Below are 19,962 nucleotides of genomic sequence, written 5' to 3'. Positions count from 1 at the left end.
AGAGACCTCCCAGCTCCACATAATATCAAACGGCGAAAATCTCTCAGAGATCTCCATCTCAACACCAACATCCAGCTTCACTCAACGACCAGCGAGCTACAGTGCTGGACATCCTATGCCAAACAACTAGCAAGACAGGAAAACTACCCACCCATTAGCAGAGAGGCTGCCTAAAATCATAATAAGTCCACAGACACCCCAAAATACACCACCAGACGTGGACCTGCCCACCAGAAAGACAAGATCCAGCCTCATCCACCAGAACACAGGCACTAGTCCCCTCCACCAGGAAGCCTACACAACCCACTGAACCAAACTTAGCCACTGCGGACAGACACCAAAAACAACGGGAAGTACGAACCTGCAGCCTGCAAAAAGAAGACCCCAAACACAGTAAGATAGGCAAAATGAGAAGACAGAAAAACACACAGCAGATGAAGGAGCAAGATAAAAAAAAAAAACCCACCAGACCTAACAAATGAAGAGGAAATAGGCAGTCTACCTGAAAGAGAATTCAGAATAATGATAGTAAAGATGATCCAAGATCTTGGAAATAGAATAGAGAAAATGCAAGAAACATTTAACAAGGACCTAGAAGAACTAAAGATGAAACAAACAATGATGAACAACACAATAAATGAAATTAAAAATACTCTAGATGGGATCACTAGCAGAATAACTGAGGCAGAAGAACGGATAAGTGACCTGGGAGATAAAATAGTGGAAATAACTACTGCAGAGCAGAATAAAGACAAAAGAATGAAAAGAACTGAGGACAGTTTCAGGGACCTCTGGGACAACATCAAACGCACCAACATTCAAATAATAGAGGTTCCAGAAGAAGAAGAGAAAAAGAAAGGGACTACTGAGAAAATATTTGAAGAGATTATAGTTGAAAACTTCCCTAATATGGAAAAGGAACTAGTTAATCAAGTCCAGGAAGCACAGAGAGTCCCATACAGGATAAATACAAGGAGAAATACGCCAAGACACATATTAATCAAACTGTCAAAAATTAAATACAAAGAAAACATATTAAAAGCAGCAAGGGAAAAACAACAAATAACACACAAGGGAATCCCCATAAGGTTAACCGCTGATCTTTCAGCAGAAACTTTGCAAGCCAGAAGGGACTGGCAGGACATATTTAAAGTGATGAAGGAGAAAAACCTGCAACCAAGATTACTCCACCCAGCAAGGATCTCATTCAGATTAGATGGAGAAATTAAAACCTTTACAGACAAGTAAAAGCTGAGAGAGTTCAGCACCACCAAACCAGCTTTACAACAACTGCTAAAGGAACTTCTCTAGGCAAGAAACACAAGAGAAGGAAAAGACCTACAATAACAAACCCAAAACAATTACGAAAATGGGAATAGGAATACACATATTGATAATTACCTTAAATGTAAATGGACTAAATGCTCCCACCAAAAGATACAGATTGGCTGAATGGATACAAAAACAAGACCCATATATTTGCTGTCTACAAGAGACCCACTTCAGACCTAGAGACACATACAGACTGAAAGTAAGGGTAGGGAAAAAGATATTTCACGCAAATGGAAACCAAAAGAAAGCTGGAGTAGCAATTCTCATATCAGACAAAATAGACTTTAAAATAAAGACTATTAGAAGAGACAAAGAAGGACACTACATAATGATCAAGGTACTGATCCAAGAAAAAGGTATAACAATTGTAAATATTTATGCACCCAACACAGGAGCACCTCAATACAGAAGGCAAATACTAACAGCCATAAAAGGGAAAATCGACAGTAACACATTCATAGTAGGGGACTTTAACACCCCACTTTCACCAATGGACAGATCATCCAAAATGAAACTAAATAAGGAAACACAAGCTTTAAATGTTACATTAAACAAGATGGACTTAATTGATATTTATAGGACATTCCATCCAAAAACAGCAGAATACACATTTTTCTCAAGTGCTCATGGAACATTCTCCAGGATAGATCATATCTTGGGTCACAAATCAAGCCTTGGTAAATTTAAGAAAATTGAAATTGTATCAAGTATATTTTCTGACCACAACGCTATGAGACTAGATATCAATTACAGGAAAAGATCTGTAAAAAATACAAACACATGGAGGCTAAACAATACACTACTTAATAATGAAGTGATCACTGAAGAAATCAAAGAGGAAATCAAAACATACCTAGAAACAAATGACAATGGAGACATGACGACCCAAAATCTATGGGATGCAGCAAAAGCAGTTCTAAGAGGGAAGTTTATAGCAATACAATCCTACCTTAAGAAACAGGGAACATGTCGAATAAACAACCTAACCTTGCACCTAAAGCAATTAGAGAAAGAAGAACAAAAAAACCCCAAAGTTAGCAGAAGGAAAGAAATCATCAAAATCAGATCAGAAATAAATGAAAAAGAAATGAAGCAAATGATAGCAAAGATCAATAAAACTAAAAGCTGGTTCTTTGAGAAGAGAAACAAAATTGATAAACCATTAGCCAGACTCATCAAGAAAAAAAGGGAGAAGACTCACATCAATAGAATTAGAAATGAAAAAGGAGAAGTAACAACTGACACTGCAGAAATACAAAGGATCATGAGAGATTACTACAAGCAACTCTATGCCAATAAAATGGACAACCTGGAAGAAATGGACAAATTCTTAGAAATGCACAACCTGCCAAGACTGAATCAGGAAGAAATAGAAAATATGAACAGACCAATCACAAGCACTGAAATTGAAACTGTGATTAAAAATCTTCCAACAAACAAAAGCCCAGGACCAGATGGCTTCACAGGCGAATTCTATCAAACATTTAGAGAAGAGCTAACACCTATCCTTCTCAAACTCTTCCAAAATATAGCAGAGGGAGGAACACTCCCAAACTCATTCTACGAGGCCACCATCACCCTGATACCAAAACCAGACAAGGATGTCACAAAGAAAGAAAACTACAGGCCAATATCACTGATGAACATAAATGCAAAAATACTCAACAAAATACTAGGAAACAGAATCCAACAGCACATTAAACAGATCATATACCATGATCAACTGGGGTTTATTCCAGGAACGCAAGGATTCTTCAATATACGCAAATCAATCAACGTGATACACCATATTAACAAATTGAAGGAGAAAAACCATATGATCATCTCAATAGATGCAGAGGAAGCTTTCGAGAAAATCCAACACCCATTTATGATAAAAACCCTGCAGAAAGTAGGCATAGAGGGAGCTTTCCTCAACATAATAAAGGCCATATATGACAAACCCACAGCCAATATCATCCTAAATGGTGAAAAACTGAAAGCATTTCCACTAAGATCAGGAACAAGACAAGGTTGCCCACTCTCACCACTCTTATTCAACATAGTTTTGGAAGTTTTAGCCACAGCAATCAGAGAAGAAAAGGAAATGAAAGGAATCCAAATCAGAAAAGAAGAAGTAAAGCTGTCACTGTTTTCAGATTACATGATACTACACACAGAGAATCCTAAAGATGCTACCAGAAAACTACTAGAGCTAATCAGTGAATTTGGTAAAGTAGCAGGATACAAAATTAATGCACAGAAATCTCTGGCATTCCTATACACTAATGATGAAAAATCTGAAAGTGAAATCAAGAAAACACTCCCATTTACCATTGCAACAAAAAGAATAAAATATCTAGGAATAAACCTACCTAAGGAGACAAAAGACCTGTATGCAGAAAATTATAAGACACTGATGAAAGAAATTAAAGATGATACAAATAGATGGAGAGATATACCATGTTCTTGGATTGGAAGAATCAACATTGTGAAAATGACTCTACTACCCAAAGCAATCTACAGATTCAATGCAATCCCTATCAAACTACCACTGGCATTTTTCACAGAATTAGAACAAAAAATTTCACAATTTGTATGGAAACACAAAAGACCCCGAATAGCCAAAGCAATCTTGAGAAAGAAAAACGGAGCTGGAAGAATCAGGCCTCCAACTTCAGACTATACTACAAAGCTACAGTAATCAAGACAGTACGGGACTGGCACAAAAACAGAAATATAGATCAATGGAACAGGATAGAAAGCCCAGAGATAAACCCACGCACATATGGTCACCTTATCTTTGATAAAGGAGGCAGGAATGTACAGTGGGAGAGGGCAGCCTCTTCAATAAGTGGTGCTGGGAAAACTGGACAGGTACATGTAAAAGTATGAGATTAGATCACTCGCTAACACCATACACAAAAAAAAGCTCAAAATGGATTAAAGACCTAAATGTAAGGCCAGAAACTATCCAACTCTTAGAGGAAAACATAGGCAGAACACTCTATGACATAAATCACAGCAAGATCCTTTTTGACCCACCTCCTAGAGAAATGGAAATAAAAACAAAAATAAACAAATGGGACCTAATGAAACTTCAAAGCTTTTGCACAGCAAAGGAAACCATAAATGAGACCAAAAGACAACCCTCAGAATGGGAGAAAATATTTGCAAATGAAGCAACTGACAAAGGATTAATCTCCAAAATTTATAAGCAGCTCATGCAGCTCAATAACAAACAAACAACCCAATCCAAAAATGGGCAGAAGGCCTAAATAGACATTTCTCCAAAGGTATGCAGACTGCCAACAAACACATGAAAGAATGCTCAACATCATTAATCATTAGAGAAATGCAAATCAAAACTACAATGAGATATCATCTCACACCAGTCAGAATGGCCATCATCAAAAAATCTAGAAACAATAAATGCTGGAGAGGGTGTGGGGAAAAGGGAACACTCTTGCACTGCTGGTGGGAATGTGAATTGGTTCAGCCACTATGGAGAACTGTATGGAGGTTCCTTAAAAAACTACAAATAGAACTACCATTTGATCCAGCAATCCCACTATTGGGCATATACCCTGAGAAAACCAAAATTCAAAAAGAGTCATGTACCGAAATGTTCATTGCAGCTCTATTTACAATAGCCCGGAGATGGAAACAACCTAAGTGCCCATCATCGGATGAGTGGATAAAGATGTGGCACATATATACAATGGAATATTACTCAGCCATAAAAAGAAACGAAATTGAGCTATTTGTAATGAGGTGGATAGACCTAGAGTCTGTCATACAGAGTGAAGTAAGTCAGAAAGAAAAAGACAAATACCGTATGCTAACACATATATATGGAATTTAAGGGAAAAAAATGTCATGAAGAACCTAGGGGTAAGACAGGAATAAAGACGCAGTCCTACTGGAGAACGGACTTGAGGATATGGGGAGGGGGAAGTGTGAGCTGTGACAGGGCGAGAGAGAGTCATGGACATATACACACTAACAAACGTAAGGTAGATAGCTAGTGGGAAGCAGCCGCATGGCACAGGGATATTGACTCGGTGCTTTGTGACTGCCTGGAGGGGTGGGATCGGGAGGGTGGGAAGGAGGGAGACGCAAGAGGGAAGAGATATGGGAACATACGTATATATATAACTGATTCACTTTGTTATAAAGCAGAAACTAACACACCATTGTAAAGCAATTATACTCCAATAAAGATGTAAAAAAAAAATTCCCTAATCCTAATATTTCTTTTGAGAGAATAGAATAAGTAAGTCTTGACTATCTCATTCTCACAAAGCCAATTTCAGAGGAATGAATGAATGACCCGGTCACGTGAGGCTGATTATGGGTCACTGGCCATTTTAAGCGCGGGGTTTGGGGAATGGAGAGCTGCAGTAATAGCACCATGCGTAAATAATCTTGCAGCTACAGGTCCTAAGCCCAGCAAACACGTGCTGCCCGCCGAGCACGGAGAGGGCGGGCACCCGGGAGGAAGATCCTAGGCGGCCGGAACGTGCTCGCGCCCGTGGCCGCCGCCGCCGCCGCCCGCGCCGCGGCCGTCCGGGTCTCGGAGGGAGCCCACGTGCGCCGGCCGGACCCAAGCAGAGGGAGCGCCCGGGCACTCGCGAGGAAATGGCGGGCGAGGCGCTGTTCAGGGTTAGGGAAAAGTGTGGGGCGAGTTACGCCCCGACAGGGGAGAGTAGAGAAGGTAAGGCTTTCGGGACGGAAAGGAGAGAGGGAGGATCGTGAGCTAGGTAAGGCGTCCCGACCTAGGCCTTGGGAGGAAAGGGGGCGGGGGGGGGCAGCGGTATAAAGGTACACCTGAAACTGGCTGGGAGTTTATTCTAAGGTCCGGGTCGGAAGTGCTCACACCTGGAGTCTGGCGCGGGTGGGTGGAGGGTGGAGCCCCACCCAGACAAAGGCAGGCCCGCCACCGGCCCAACCCCACCACAGCTCGACTTCCTCCTCCCAGCGCGGGCGGCCTGCCCTTCTCGAGCGCCAAATCCCCTCAGCTAGCTCCGCCCCGCCAGTAGAGGAGGGCGGGTGGGGGCGTGGCCCATCCACTCCCTCGTCTGCGCTCAGTCGGCGTCCGCGTCAGCCGGAGCCCGACGCGTTGACGCGGCACGTCGACGTATGTGACGCGCAGGCCCGGGCCGCTCCTCCTTCCTTGAGTGAGTGCCGGCCCGGTCTGGGCGGGGGAGAAGAGGGCGGGCGGGGGAGGGAGAGGCGACCCGGGAGTCGTAGTGGGCCGCGGGCCGGACCGGGTCCCGGGGCGGCGGGAGCCAGGGCCGGGCCGAAGGGCTTGGCGGGCCGTTAGAGGGCCACGGCGGCTGTCGGGTCTCCTCCCTTGCCGGACTTGAGCGCCCCGGAGCCCGGAGCCTCCGGCGCTGTGCCCACCCCGCTCCAGCTCGCGTCTCCCGACTCCAATTAGGTCAGGCTCGGAGTTCCGCGGCCGCGGCTCCGGCCCCCAACGCGCGGCGGCCGCCCGGTTCGCCTTTCTTTCTTCCCTCGCCTTCCTCTCCTCTTGTCTCACCCTCCCCCCTTCTTTTCGCGTTGCTGGGGTTTTGTTTTTTGTTGTTTTATGCTTTAGGGGTTTTGTTCCTCAGCCCGAGCTCATGGGTGTACATTATCATGCTCCTCTTTTGTAGAACAACCCGATGGCCATGGAGGCCGAAGAGACGATGGAATGCCTTCAGGAGTTCCCTGAACATCATAAAATGATCCTGGACCGATTGAATGAACAGCGAGAGCAGGACCGGTTTACTGACATCACCCTGATTGTCGACGGTGGGTAGCGTGGTGGGCCGAGGAGCGAATTTGTGGCTTCAGATCTTCTCTCCCCTTCCCCCATCCGCCTTTTTTATCCATCTTCTGTGGACTCCCTATCGAAAGTCTGCGGACGGTGTGCTCTGGAACCCGAGGACACTTATCAGTGTCCCTTCACGTAGACCATGCTGCAGAAGGATAGTCACGCTTTCAACATAATCATGGCATTTTAAGTTCTTGCAGCCTTTTCAAGTGTTCGCATTGTACACTTGAATGCAAGGTGGCGGGGATAGGGAGGATGTCTCTAAATGTTTGGTTAGTAGACTTCTGCTGCTAAGCTGCTTTGAGCAGTCTTTCACAGGAGTCATTTGGGAAGTGTTCTTTCTAGTTTCCCAAATGGTCTTGGAGGGAAAATGTGAGAGATTCCTTTGCAGCACTGGTACCCCCTTTGGTAACCCCCAAAATATAATGCGGTCTTTACCAGTCTTAGGAGTAGTCATTATAATGGATGCAAACCCAGCTTGGGTATCTTTTGTTTAGTGAAAATAGACTTCTTGAGGCAAGCTATACTTTATTATAGCCTACAGCTGGTCTGCTGTAGGTTGAGTTTCCAAATATTAGGCATACTAAAATGTTTTCCATAGCAAACACATCCAGCTTGGTGCTTATTCTGTGGCTTTTTCTTCTCTTTTCAAATGACGTATAACCTTTTGGGTTGTGTTTATATTTAGCAGTTTCAACTGAATAGGATATGCCTTTGACTTAAGTGGTACCTCCTGAAATGTTGTAAGGTGGCCTTTATAGAGCTGACTTAATAAGGCCCTTGAGGTAAAGATCCTGCTTCATGTCAAATTGAGATTTAAATTTGTCAAGATAGCTGTCCAGAATATAGTTTTATAATTATATTACGAAAGACCTATTTTACTTTAATTTCTTAACTTGTTTTATAGTTTTATATTTGATTTTTGTGAATATGATGATTTTATTTTGTTTTTTCTCTAGGACACCATTTTAAGGCCCACAAGGCTGTTTTGGCTGCTTGCAGCAAGTTCTTTTACAAATTCTTTCAGGAGTTTACTCAGGAACCTTTGGTGGAGATAGAAGGTAAATGCTTGTTTTAAATACAATATTTAGCAAGCATTGTAATTTGATGAAGAAGCTTTAGGCAGTTAATTTAGCAAGGTACCATGGGAAACAGGCATCAATGGTTTCTATTCGGTGACTGGATAAATTGTTCTTTTGACACCTGAGAATTCTTACTTTTAGTAACGTGCTTCGTAAAATGATCTTCCAGGAAAAACTCTTACGTTAAATGGTTCGTCTCTTAAAGGAGTCTTTTTCATTGCTAATACCAGTGATCACTGTCTTTTGAAAACATGTATTAAAAGTGAATTTCCATCTTATTTAGTGGGCTTATGTTTCAGACTGGTCCAGATGCTGCAGGCCTCTGTATAGCAGCATGACACGCACAGTGTGAAATGGGCTGTCATAATATGGAAAAAGCTAGGAAAGATTAACTGAAGTAGCATTCAGAAGAAGTTCTAGTGGCTGTAGAAAGTCTAGGATGGAGGGGGGTCATCTACTAGATACTGTCTTAAAATAGAAATTTTTATACTTGTTTGACTTTTTGTAATAATAGCCCACCAAGTGCCAGGTATTATGCTGTGTAGTTTGTGTGCATTTTCTGAGGTTCACAGCAGTGCTTTGAAGTAAGTGGTTTTACTTCCAATTTACGTATCAGGGAGCAGGCTCTAAAAGGTTACTTGTCTGAGGTTGCCCAGCTAGCAAGGGATTCAGTTTATTCTATTAATTCTGCTGCTACGATACCTAGCCCTCTACCCCTCAATCCAAAACTGTGGGAAATAAATCAGCTTACCTACATAAATACAGGGTTCTTGAGTTTGGGTTTTGTATCTCTCAGTGTGTATATATTCTCTGTTATGAATGGGTTGCCTAGAAACAGTATTCCCTTGGAAAAATTTGGTGTCTAGGGGAGTAAAGAAAACATAGAGTTAAGAGTATTCTCTTATTTTGATAGTTCCAGCTTACCTAGCATTCTGGCTGATATCCATAGATAGATTATCTTTGATTATCTGTGATGGACAGAGCACAGGCATGATGGAAATCCTCAAAGCTTACTAAAGTGAGAATCCATCAGCCTAGATGGTATTTCTGTTACAAGCCAGTTTTGTGCATTTATTCACCTGAGGTACTGAGACCCCAGGCAGGTTACTTTATCTCAATTGCATATTTGCCTCTTCATCTGAAAAGTGGGTTAATAGGCTTGTACTGTTGTGCTAATGATTAATTGAAATGGCATCTGCAGAGTGCCTGGCGTAGTGTTTGGTGCACTGTCAAAGCTTAATAGATTGGGGTTGTTTATCAGATTTAATACCTATTATAATATACCATGCCAGACCCAGGAAATGAGAAATTGATTAATAAGACAGCCCTTAGAGAATTTGCAAATTTAATCATGGATAAGCAACAGTTAAGGAGTGCAAAAAATGTTGCAGAGAATTTTGTTGCAGAATGGTGTCACTAAGGAGGGAGGATGAGTGGTTTAGTTTACTTTAGAGAGAAGGAGGATTTCAAAGATGAGTCAACTTCTGGGCAGAATCTTAAGTTAAAAAATAAGTGGCCCAGGCTAGAATATGCATTGCTGGTGGAGTGTGGAGTACTGACCTACCTGGAGAAGTAGGGTCTTTTCTTCTGAAGGCTAATCACCTTGGGATTATCTCTTGTACTTCTGATGTGCTCTGTCCATTATAGTACAGGACACACAACTTTCGGTATTTAAACTGTAGAAGGTAAGAAAGAAAAATGTAAAAACATTCTTTCTGTTTTTGTTATTTGCCAGATTAAGGTTTAAAGAATCAATTTGGCTCAAATTGATTGTCTTCTTAAGCCCTTAACTTTGGAATTGCTGTACTATCTGGCTAGGTCACCTGGTTGTAGAGAAAGCCCTGGGCATGCATTTAGAAAACCTGACTTGTATTCCCAGCTTTACTGTTTGTCAATTGTGTAACATTGGACATCTTAGCTTCCTTTTTTCTCTTTTAATCTGCAGAAAATGTCAAGTAATTTTGGATTATGTCATGGGCATTATTTTTTTCCTTTTTTTTTTTGGTCTGTGTCAGGTTGTTGAGGCATGTGGGATCTTTCGTTACGGTGCAAGGTTTCTTTGTTGCGTGTTTGGGCTTCTCTAGTTGTGGCGTGTGGGTTTTTCTCTCTCTAGTTGTGGCACATGGGCTCTGTAGCTTGCGGCACGTGGGCTTAGTTGCCCCGCAGCATGTGGGATCTTAGTTCCCCAACCAGGGATCGAACCTGCATCCCCTGCATTGGAAGGTGGATTCTTTACCACTGGACCACCAGGGAAGTCCCTGTCACGGGCATTTTGAATATTATGTTTTGACCCTCTGTGTGCTGTTAGAATCATCTGGAGAATGCTTTTGGTTTTTGTTGTTGTTTTGATTTTGTTTTGTTTTAGCAGACAATCAACCTGATTAGGTTCAGACTGCCTTGTGTGGACTGTGGATCCAATTCCAATTTAGTTTTCAAAACTTTTGTTGTTTTGTTCAGGTCCCAGGTGTGCCGACCTGGGTGGTAGTCCACACCACAGTGTAATTCTCAAAGCCTTTGCTGTGCTGCCTCACGTCATTTTTGCACACGTGCAGCTGGGTGGTGAGCTCAAGACTACATACACAGATTTAAAGGACCTCTCTCCAGCTCCCTTCTGATGGCCTCTGTACTTAGCTCCCCTGAGCTCCCTTTCCTGGTCCTTTGGCTGGAAGACTAGGAGGTTAACCTTCCTGTGCTGTTGTACATTTTCTGCAGTGGAATCCATTTCCTGGATAATAACATGGTGAGAGAAGAAAATAACAAGAATTCTCTCCATGCTCTTCAGATGATAATCTCTTTCCTAGTTCTCAGCCAGAGAGAACTTTCTCTTAGGGCTGAGTTGCCTGCTTGGTGGCAACTAGCCATAGATGTGCAGCGTCAGACTGGGGCTTGTCTTGAGGGAGGGCTGAGAGAGAAATAAAAACCAGCTATTTTTCCCCACCCCCACACACTCTCCATCCCCTTTGCTGGTTCTCTAGCCGGAAAGAGTTTCTCCTGGAGCTTTTTCTGTCTGCACCTGCTACCCAGTTACCGGAGTTGGGCTGTCCTCAAGCTGGGTTATGTGGCAGGAAAAATATAAAACGAGGAAACTTACTGCTGTTCTTTGAGTTTTGATTTCTCTCCCCAGTCTCTTTGCTTCTGTTTTTTCTTCGGAGTCCTTGTATATTAGCTTTATGTATTCTTTTCAGAATTTTTAGTTATAATCAATGGACAAGATAGGGTGGCGTATACATTCTTCATCTTAGCTAGAACTAGAACTCCCATCTGTAAAATAGGGATGGTTCTTGTCTTTAGCCGCTCACTAGAAACACCAGGGGAGCTTTTGCAAGTACTAATACCCAGGCTTTTTCTCCAGATCAATTAAATCGGTCTTTGAGGGGTGAGATCCAAGCATCTGTATTTAAAAGTTCTCTAGGTCCTTGTTATCCAAGGTGTGGTCTGAGGATCAGTAATGCGTGGGCATCACCTGTGAGCTTGTTAGAACTGTAGACTCTCAGGCTCCACCCTAGACCTACTGAATCAGAACAGAATCCTCAGATGATTCCTTTGTACAGCAAAGTTAGGGCAGCACTGCCCTAAGACAAGTCCAGTATGCAGCCAGTGTTGAGAACCACTGCCTTATAGGGTTTTGTAAAAGCAAATGTATGTAAAGAGAATTTAAATTGAAATATGCTCTATGAGTATAAACTGTCATTAGATGCAAGCTGAGCCAGCTCTCTCCCTGTTTTCTGGGTCCCTGGTGAAGTAAGTTATCTTTGATTAGGACTGCAGGTTCACCTTTGATTTAAGTCAAAATTGTTGTCCTTGAAGCCAGTTGCATCCCACCTCAGCTTTGTGACTTGGATTCACACCATATAAAATCTTCAGCAGACATTCACTCCCTTGTTCAGAACACAACAGCCTTCTCCTAACCCGAGCCTCCAATTTTCCAAATCCATTCTTTACTTCTCCTGAAATCACAGATCCATAAGCACCTAGTTTCTCTCAAACAGCAACTCTACCATCACTTCCAAAATCTTAGCCCCTAATATCAAGGACAAAACATCCAAGCACATATTCATACACCCTATTTGAGTAGGAGTTTTCCACCAGTTGAGGAATTCTATAAGACTAGAGAAATTCCAGAATGCCCACCCCCCACTTTTGCCTCTTCCTAAGGGGAAAAATGACTCAGGTCAAGGTGTTTATATTAACATTTTTCTTAGATACTTCCTGAGAAAAATTGTATATTATGAAAGGAGTAAGGAATTGAGAAAATGGGCTGAAATTTGAAAGTTACTAAACTAGTCCTAATAGAGTATAAAATATTTTTGCAGCTGTACATCATCTACCAACCCTTCACTTACCTGGGCAGGTGTTATAAGTTTGGTTCCCGTTAGCTAATTAAGTCAGTGGCTTATTCCTAGGACCAGTGTTGGACTGGCCACATAAGAAGCACTTAGGGTGGGCTTCCCTGGTGGCTCAGCGGTTAAGAATCCGCCTGCCAATGCAGGGGACAAGGGATTGATCCCTGATCTGGGAAGATCCCCAATGCCGCGGAGCAACTAAGCCTGTGCGCTACAACTACTGAGCCTGCGCTCTAGAGCCTGCGAGCCACAACTACTGAGCCCGTGCGCCTAGAGCTTGTGCTCTGCAACAAGAGAAGCCACTGCAGTGAGAAGCCCGTGCACTGCCACGGAGAGTAGCCCCCGCCCGCCGCAATTAGAGAAAGCCTGTGCACAGCAATGAAGACCCAGCGCAGCCAAAAATAAAACAAACAAATAAATAAATTTATTTTAAAAAAGAAGCACCCAGGGTGCTTATAAAAAGGAGTTCCCTATCCCAGTTTTGATTCTGGAGATCAGGGACCCATGCTTAAGTCTACAGGTGATTCTGATTAACCAAGATTGGGAACTAAGTCCACAAATTCTTGGAGGCCAGTTGCTTCTTGAAATTAGTAATTTTTAGAATTTTCTATGGTAATCCACTGTGTGTATTACATAATACTCCCATTGGGGTCTGGGGCAATATCCTATAAGCAAATAATAATCCAGTGTATTATTAATAAGCAGCATAGCTTATTAATATTTACTCTAAGTGGGATAAAAATTATAAATAGCCTCATGTCAGTTCAGATCAAATTTTGCTGCCAAATTTATGGGAAAACTTCTGGTTTTAAGAGATTTGGCGGACTTTGGAAATATGAGTGAAAGATTGCAGTCTTGTAGTGAATGAGACATGGGTATTCAGACGCTTCCAAGCAGGAATGTTTCCTACCATCATCCTATTTAAAAATCTTTATCATGGACTTTGGAGTCAGGCCATCTGGGTTTGCTTCTAGTATTATCACTTAATAACTATGTGACTTTCGCAAGTTACTTCTCTGTGCCTCAATTTCCTCATCTGTAAAATGGGGATTATAATAGTACTTCATAGGGTTGTCAGGAGGATTAAGTCAGTTGATGATTTGTAAAGTGTTTAGAGTCCTGCCTGATATGTATAGTAGGCATACATATGTGTGTTTGATTAAAAATCAAAATCTCATTCTGCTTCAGGAAAAATTTACACATTGTTCTTAGGAAAGATTTCTGTTGCCCTCTTAAATATTTGGTCAAAACACCTTAAAAAAAAAAAACAGCAAAATCTAGTTGTCTGTTTCTCAGGCTACTCTCATATAATAAACAACATGGTTAAAAGACAACCAGGAGGGGCTTCCCTGGTGGCGCAGTGGTTGTGAGTCCGCCTGCCGATTCAGGGGACATGGGTTCGTGCCCTGGTCTGGGAAGATCCCACATGCCGCGGAGCGGCTGGGCCCGTGAGCCATGGCCGCTGAACCTGAGCATCCGGAGCCTGTGCTCCGCAACGGGAGAGGCCACAGCAGTGAGAGGCCCGCGTACTGCAAAAAACTAAATAAATAAGACAACCAGGAGAAAAAAGATTAGGGGACCCAATAAATTAGCCATTAATGAATCCAGTCATTTTTAGTTTGCTTATTTGGTAGCATGTAACTTGGTCATATTACATTATATTTTATGGTGCTTCTCAATATTCAGATTGTTTTCAGGCATTTTGAAGATGAGTTTTCTGAGGCTCAGAGGTTCTGACTTGCCCCAGATTGCACAAGTCATGGAGAGACTGAACTGAAACTTGAAAGTTGGCTTCCTGAACGATATTTTTTCCTAACACATATAGAAGATGGTGGATATTCCACCAGTATTCTTACTGTTGTCCTGAAGGCCACATTCAGGTGTATAAAGTACATGGGAAGAACATAAAAATATTTTTTCTTTTCCTATTTTTTTTTCTTTTTTGGCCACCCAGGGCGGCTTGTGGAATCTTAGTTCCCCAACCAGGGATTGAACCAGCGCCCTTGGCAGTGAAAGCGTGGGGTCCTAACCACTGGACTGCCAGGAAATTCCTGTTTTGTATTTGTAATTGTGCATATTGTGTGCAGCTTGATCTTGGCCATTTTTTTAGCATAAAAAAATCTATAAAAACAAGTTTTCTCTTTGTTCCTGTCAATAGCTTTTCATAGCCTTGCATTAGCACACTGAAACAATATTATATAGCATTGAAGAGCACAAAGAAGTAGAGTATCATTTTGGGCCAAAATTTAAACAAACTTGCAAAGAAAGCTTGGAATTGTGGAAGCTTAATTCTGAAAGTGACTTTGGCCTTTATCCATTTATACCTACTTTGTGTGCCTGCATTTTAGGAAGCATTGTGTTAGATACTGTGAGGTGGGTGTAGAGGCAAATTTCCGTAAAGTAGCTTACAGTCAAGAGTTGTCCATGAATTTTAACTATAAGACCAGGTACAGAGTTCAGCCTGAGGGAACTATTAAAGAGGTTCATTAAAGATGTGACATTAAGGGCTTCCCTGGTGGCGCAGTGGTTGAGAGTCCGCCTGCCGATGCAGGGGACGCGGGTTCGTGCGCTGGTCCGGGAGGATCCCACATGCCGCGGAGCGGCTGGGCCCGTGAGCCATGGCCGCTGAGCCTGCGCGTCCGGAGCCTGTGCTCCGCAACGGGAGAGGCCACAGCAGTGAGAGGCCCGCGTACCACAAAAAAAAAAAAAAAAAAAGATGTGACATTAAAATTGGTCCTTCAAGGGTGGTAGGATTTGTCGAGGTAAGGTGATAAAGCATTCAGGATGGAGGGTGTTAAGGAAGGCAAGGAAATTCTTAGAAAGTGAAGGGTTTGTTTGAGGATCAGTATATAGTGTAGGTTTGACATAGTTTAAAATTTGGAAGGAAAAATAGTGGTAAGTAGAAAAATAATGTGAAGGACCTTGAAATAAAGGCAGAATGGTACTGAACTTTATTTGCTAAGCTTTTGAAAGCTATTGATGATTTTGGAGCTGAGTTGACACAGAGCTCCCTGGCAGGCAACATAGCATGTCTGATGTAATAGCCCATTCGTGTATTTGAGTGATAGATTTTACTGTTCTGTAAGAGCCTTAGGAAGTCTTTGGGAAAGATCTTAAAGTAGTTTGCTAGTTAGTGCTGAACTTGGCTACAAAATTATTATACTGTAAATGAGAATTCTGCCAGGAAATTATCTTCCAAAGTGACAAATACTAATCATTTTCCAAACACTGGGCTTCTATTTTTTTCTTTACTAAATGTTACAAGATTTGAATCAATGTGAGTACATGTTAATGCATGTCTTTTTTTTTTTTATAGGTGTTAGTAAAATGGCCTTTCGTCATTTGATTGAGTTCACATATACAGCAAAATTAATGATACAAGGAGAAGAAGAAGCCAACGATGTATGGAAAGCAGCAGAGTTTCTACAAATGCTAGAAGCTATCAAAGCCCTTGAAGTCAGGTAATTACTTATTTCCTTAATGGGGAACAAATAGTTATATTCAGTCATGTCCACCCTGACTGTTAGTCAAGAATTTATTATGTCATGTCATAAGGGACTGATTTCCTTAGTGAGGCAGAGATAGTTATATTCAGTCATGTTCACCCTGTTAGTCAAGAATGTATTGTATGTATCATGCTGTAAAGAACTGATGTTTTGGGCTTCCCTGGTGGCGCAGTGGTTGAGAGTCTGCCTGCCGATGCAGGGGACTCGGGTTCGTGCCCTGCTTCGGGAAGATCCCACATGCCATGGAGCGGCTGGGCCCGTGAGCCATGGCCGCTGAGCCTGGCGTGCGGAGCCTGTGCTCCGCAGCAGGAGAGGCCACAACAGTGAGAGGCCCGCATAACGCAAAAAAAAAAAAAAAAAAAAAAAAAAAAGAACTGATGTTTTGAAATTAAGAATATGTATTTAAGGATCTATAAAGTTCTACTGGTTATGATCTTCACGCTTGATTTCTTGTCCTTATGTAAAAACTGTGCTAATATTAACTCAAGTAGCATCTTTTGTTTCTAATAAAATAAGGAGGACTAGGCATCTTTTTAGGAGTTCTCTGGGTTCCTATAAACTATTCTGTGGATTCAGGTTGTTAATTGTACCAAGACTTACTCTAAAAGCGGTTTGGCTTACAAAGATTAATATGGTACTGTTTAAAAATAAGTGAGGAGGGGCTTCCCTGGTGGCACAGTGGTTGGGGGTCCGCTTGCCGATGCAGGGGACACGGGTTCGTGCCCCGGTCCGGGAAGATCCCACATGCCACGGAGTGGCTGGGCCCGTGAGCCATGGCCGCTGAGCCTGCGCGTCCGGAGCCTGTGCTCCACAATGGGAGAGGCCACAGCAGTGAGAGGCCTGTGTACTGCCAAAAAAAAAAAGTGAGGAAATCGGTGAAGATATAAGAAATAGGCCAGGTGGAAGTGATAATCAGTGAAGTTAGAAATGTGATGGCAAAAATGCATGCTGTTTAAGTCTGTACACTTGCTAGATGAGCTGAGTCTAGCTCTGAGTTCTGAAGTACCTAGCGAAAAGAAAAAGGGGAAAAAAACACCTCAGTTACATTATTTATAATAAGATGAGAACAAATCAATTGCTTAGGAGCCATTCTTGGTATTAAAACACACAGTTTCTCATAGGAAGTTATTAGGAAAACATTAAGTGATATAATGAATAAAGACCTCAGCATCTTACATAATGAATAGTGGCATGGTAGTGTCTAAGAACAAGAGCTCTGGAGTCAGACTGCCTCGGTCTGCTATCAGCTACTCAGTTTCCTTATCTGTCAAATGGGGATAAAAATGGTACTTTCTACATAGGATTATTTGTGAGGGTTGAATGAATGAATGTGAAGTGGTTAGCATGGAGTCTGGCATGGGGGTTGTTATTATCTCCTGGCTTTGTTTCTTGTGACCCTCAATATAGGTCATTGGTATACACTAATGTGCAGTTTGGTAAAATCAGTTTCACATGGGACAGAATGATCTAGTCTGACTCACTGATGTGGTTCAGTCAAAAGATATAACTTAGAATAACTAAGAAATAATTGAACTGTAGTCATCCAAAAATACTATTTCTCCTAATGAGCTTTTAATTAGTTTGGTGACAGAGTTCAAGATTAGACTCTTCTGACAAGAGCATGGTGTGTATATTTTCTCTGATGACTAGTGCTTGGCACATAGTAGGTGTCCAGTAAACATTTATGAATGGATGAACGGGTGCATGCCCATTAAAACCAAGCCAGTATTCTCCTGCAAAGAGAGCTAAGACACGGATAGCAAAATAGAGGTGTGTTGAGGATATATACCTGATTAGGTCATACCTTCTCAATGTGGAGGTAGACTAGGGGAATATATATGCATGGGGCAACATCAGATTTGTGGTTAAATCCTGTATGAGAACTTTTTGGAAACATGTTCTGTGTGGTCCCTTTGCTGCTCATGGTAGCGAGTAGCATCTTACTACAGGGAAAGTCCTGAGTAACAGAACATAGGAATATATTCTGTGACAATGGCCCAGGTTGGATTTGGTAGGCATTTAATTGAGTTCATGTGTCTAGTCATTGGGTAAGAACAGCTGGATACAGCTGTTTTACTATGCCTATTTAGAACCTTTTAGAAAGTTTATTATTATAAGACTGGGATCCTTATAATAATTATAACCGTCAGCGCTTTACAATATAAATATAGTAGTATGTTGAATTGTTTCATGAACCAGTTAGGCATGCAGTATACTCTGAAGAATTCTTCAGAAAGATAGCAGTATTACATATTGGCTGTTTATAATTGGCTGTGTATAATGTTATACAATTTAGGAATAAAAATTACATAATGTAGTTGTGTTTAAATCAACTGGTGAAGGCAACTCTATATTGAGTAGACTATTGTATAACTGTTTTGCAGGTATGGAAGGTGAATAAGGCTCTTCTCACATTTGCAATATGCAAATATTTTTGGAATATAGTGTACACTTTTTGAATGGCACTGAAAAAAAATACTAGGACCTTATTTTGCTGAAATTGCATCATTGTTTATTTAAAACTATAGGAGAAGGTTCCTGTTATTTGTTAGGAAGAAGCATTTGCCTTACAGATTTTTTCCTCCCCAGCCTTTTAAGATGTAATTTACATATAATACAATTCACCCATCTTAATGTAGAGTTTGAATTTTGTTAATTGTACACAGTAGTGTAACCACCACCACAATCAGGACATAAAAACATTCCCATCACCCTAAGTTTTCTTATGACCCTGCAGTCGACCCTGATCCCCAGCCCCAGGCAACCAGTGATCTGATTTTTATCACTGTGGCTTTATCTTATTTAGAATGTCATATAAATGGATTCCTAAGGCGTGTAGTCTTTTGTCTTTGACTTCTTCACTTAGCGTCATGTTTTAGAGGTTTGTCCATGTTGTTGTGGGTTCCTTTTTATTGCCGATTATTATTCCATTGTATGGATATACCATCTGTTACGGACATTTAGGTTGTTTCCAGTTTTTGACTATTACAAATAAAGTGGCTATGAATGTTTGTGTGTAGGTCTTTGGACATATGGTTTTATTTCTCTCAGTAAATACCTAGTATTGGAATAGCTGGGTTGTATGGTAGATGTATTTAATTTTTTTTTTAAGAAACTGCCAAACTGTTTTCCAAAGTGATACATTCCAACTTGCAGTGTATGAGAGTTGCAACTGCTCCACAGCCTTGCTAATACTTGGTATGATCATACTTTTTCATTTTAGCCAAGTTGGTAGGTATATAGTGGTTTTAATTTGCATTTCCCTAATGATTAATGATGTTGAGCATTTTTTCATGTGTTTTTTTGCCATCTGTTTATCTTTTTTGGTGAAGTATCTTTTGCCCATTTTTAAAATTGGGATATTGTCAAGAACTGACAGGTGGAAGACTTTATCCTATTTGCAAGCTAATAAGTTGGCCTGCCACATTTTTATGGATGCTGGCAGAAAACATGAAACTCATGAGTCAGAAAGGACTTTATTTCTCTCACAGCATATGGAGCAGCATGAGTTTCATGTTCATATCAACATGAAGCTCAAGCTGCTCCCCCGCCCCGCCCTGAGTCCAGTGGGGAATGATGCAGTGGCCTTGGTGTGTACCGTGCTCACAGGGTTTACATCACAGTTGAGGAACTCTGGGCTTTAGGAAACCCAAATCTTTTATAATGAGCTGTAAGCAAACCTGCCCAGCTTTTGCCCCAGAGGGGCTGTTATCTTTATTATTCTGTATAATAAATGAACCTGCCCTCTACTCTGGTGGAAGACAGGCTCTATTTTCTAAGGCAATTTGCTGTACAGACAACCTTGAAAAGATAGAACAAAAGACTGCCAGTGTGTTTGTGTATAAGATATGCAGAAACATGAGGGATCCATGGAGCGTTTTCTTCTACACTGTTTTAGCTTC

General features: G+C 41.6%; 1 protein-coding gene across 6 annotated transcripts in view; it reads left to right on the top strand.

Annotated features, from left to right (window-relative positions):
* Window positions 1-5,851: 5,851 nt before the first annotated feature.
* Window positions 5,852-19,962, top strand: part of ZNF131 (zinc finger protein 131) — a 33,103-nt gene continuing 18,992 nt past the window's right edge. For 2 of the 6 annotated variants that reach the window (XM_032628414.1, XM_032628412.1), the window contains exons 1-4: window positions 6,388-6,491; window positions 6,969-7,107; window positions 8,089-8,190; window positions 15,871-16,015. In XM_032628414.1, coding sequence (XP_032484305.1) covers window positions 6,978-7,107; window positions 8,089-8,190; window positions 15,871-16,015 — 377 coding nt within the window. In that variant the 5' untranslated portion in view covers window positions 6,388-6,491; window positions 6,969-6,977. Of the gene's footprint in view, window positions 6,075-6,387; window positions 6,752-6,968; window positions 7,108-8,088; window positions 8,191-15,870; window positions 16,016-19,962 lie in introns of those variants that run through there. The other 4 variants (XM_032628409.1, XM_032628413.1, XM_032628410.1 and 1 more) reach the window with 3 other exon arrangements.

This window comes from Phocoena sinus, chromosome 3 (genome assembly GCF_008692025.1).
Source record: "Phocoena sinus isolate mPhoSin1 chromosome 3, mPhoSin1.pri, whole genome shotgun sequence".
Lineage (NCBI taxonomy): Eukaryota > Metazoa > Chordata > Mammalia > Artiodactyla > Phocoenidae > Phocoena > Phocoena sinus.
This window is presented reverse-complemented; position numbering and strand designations above follow the sequence as displayed.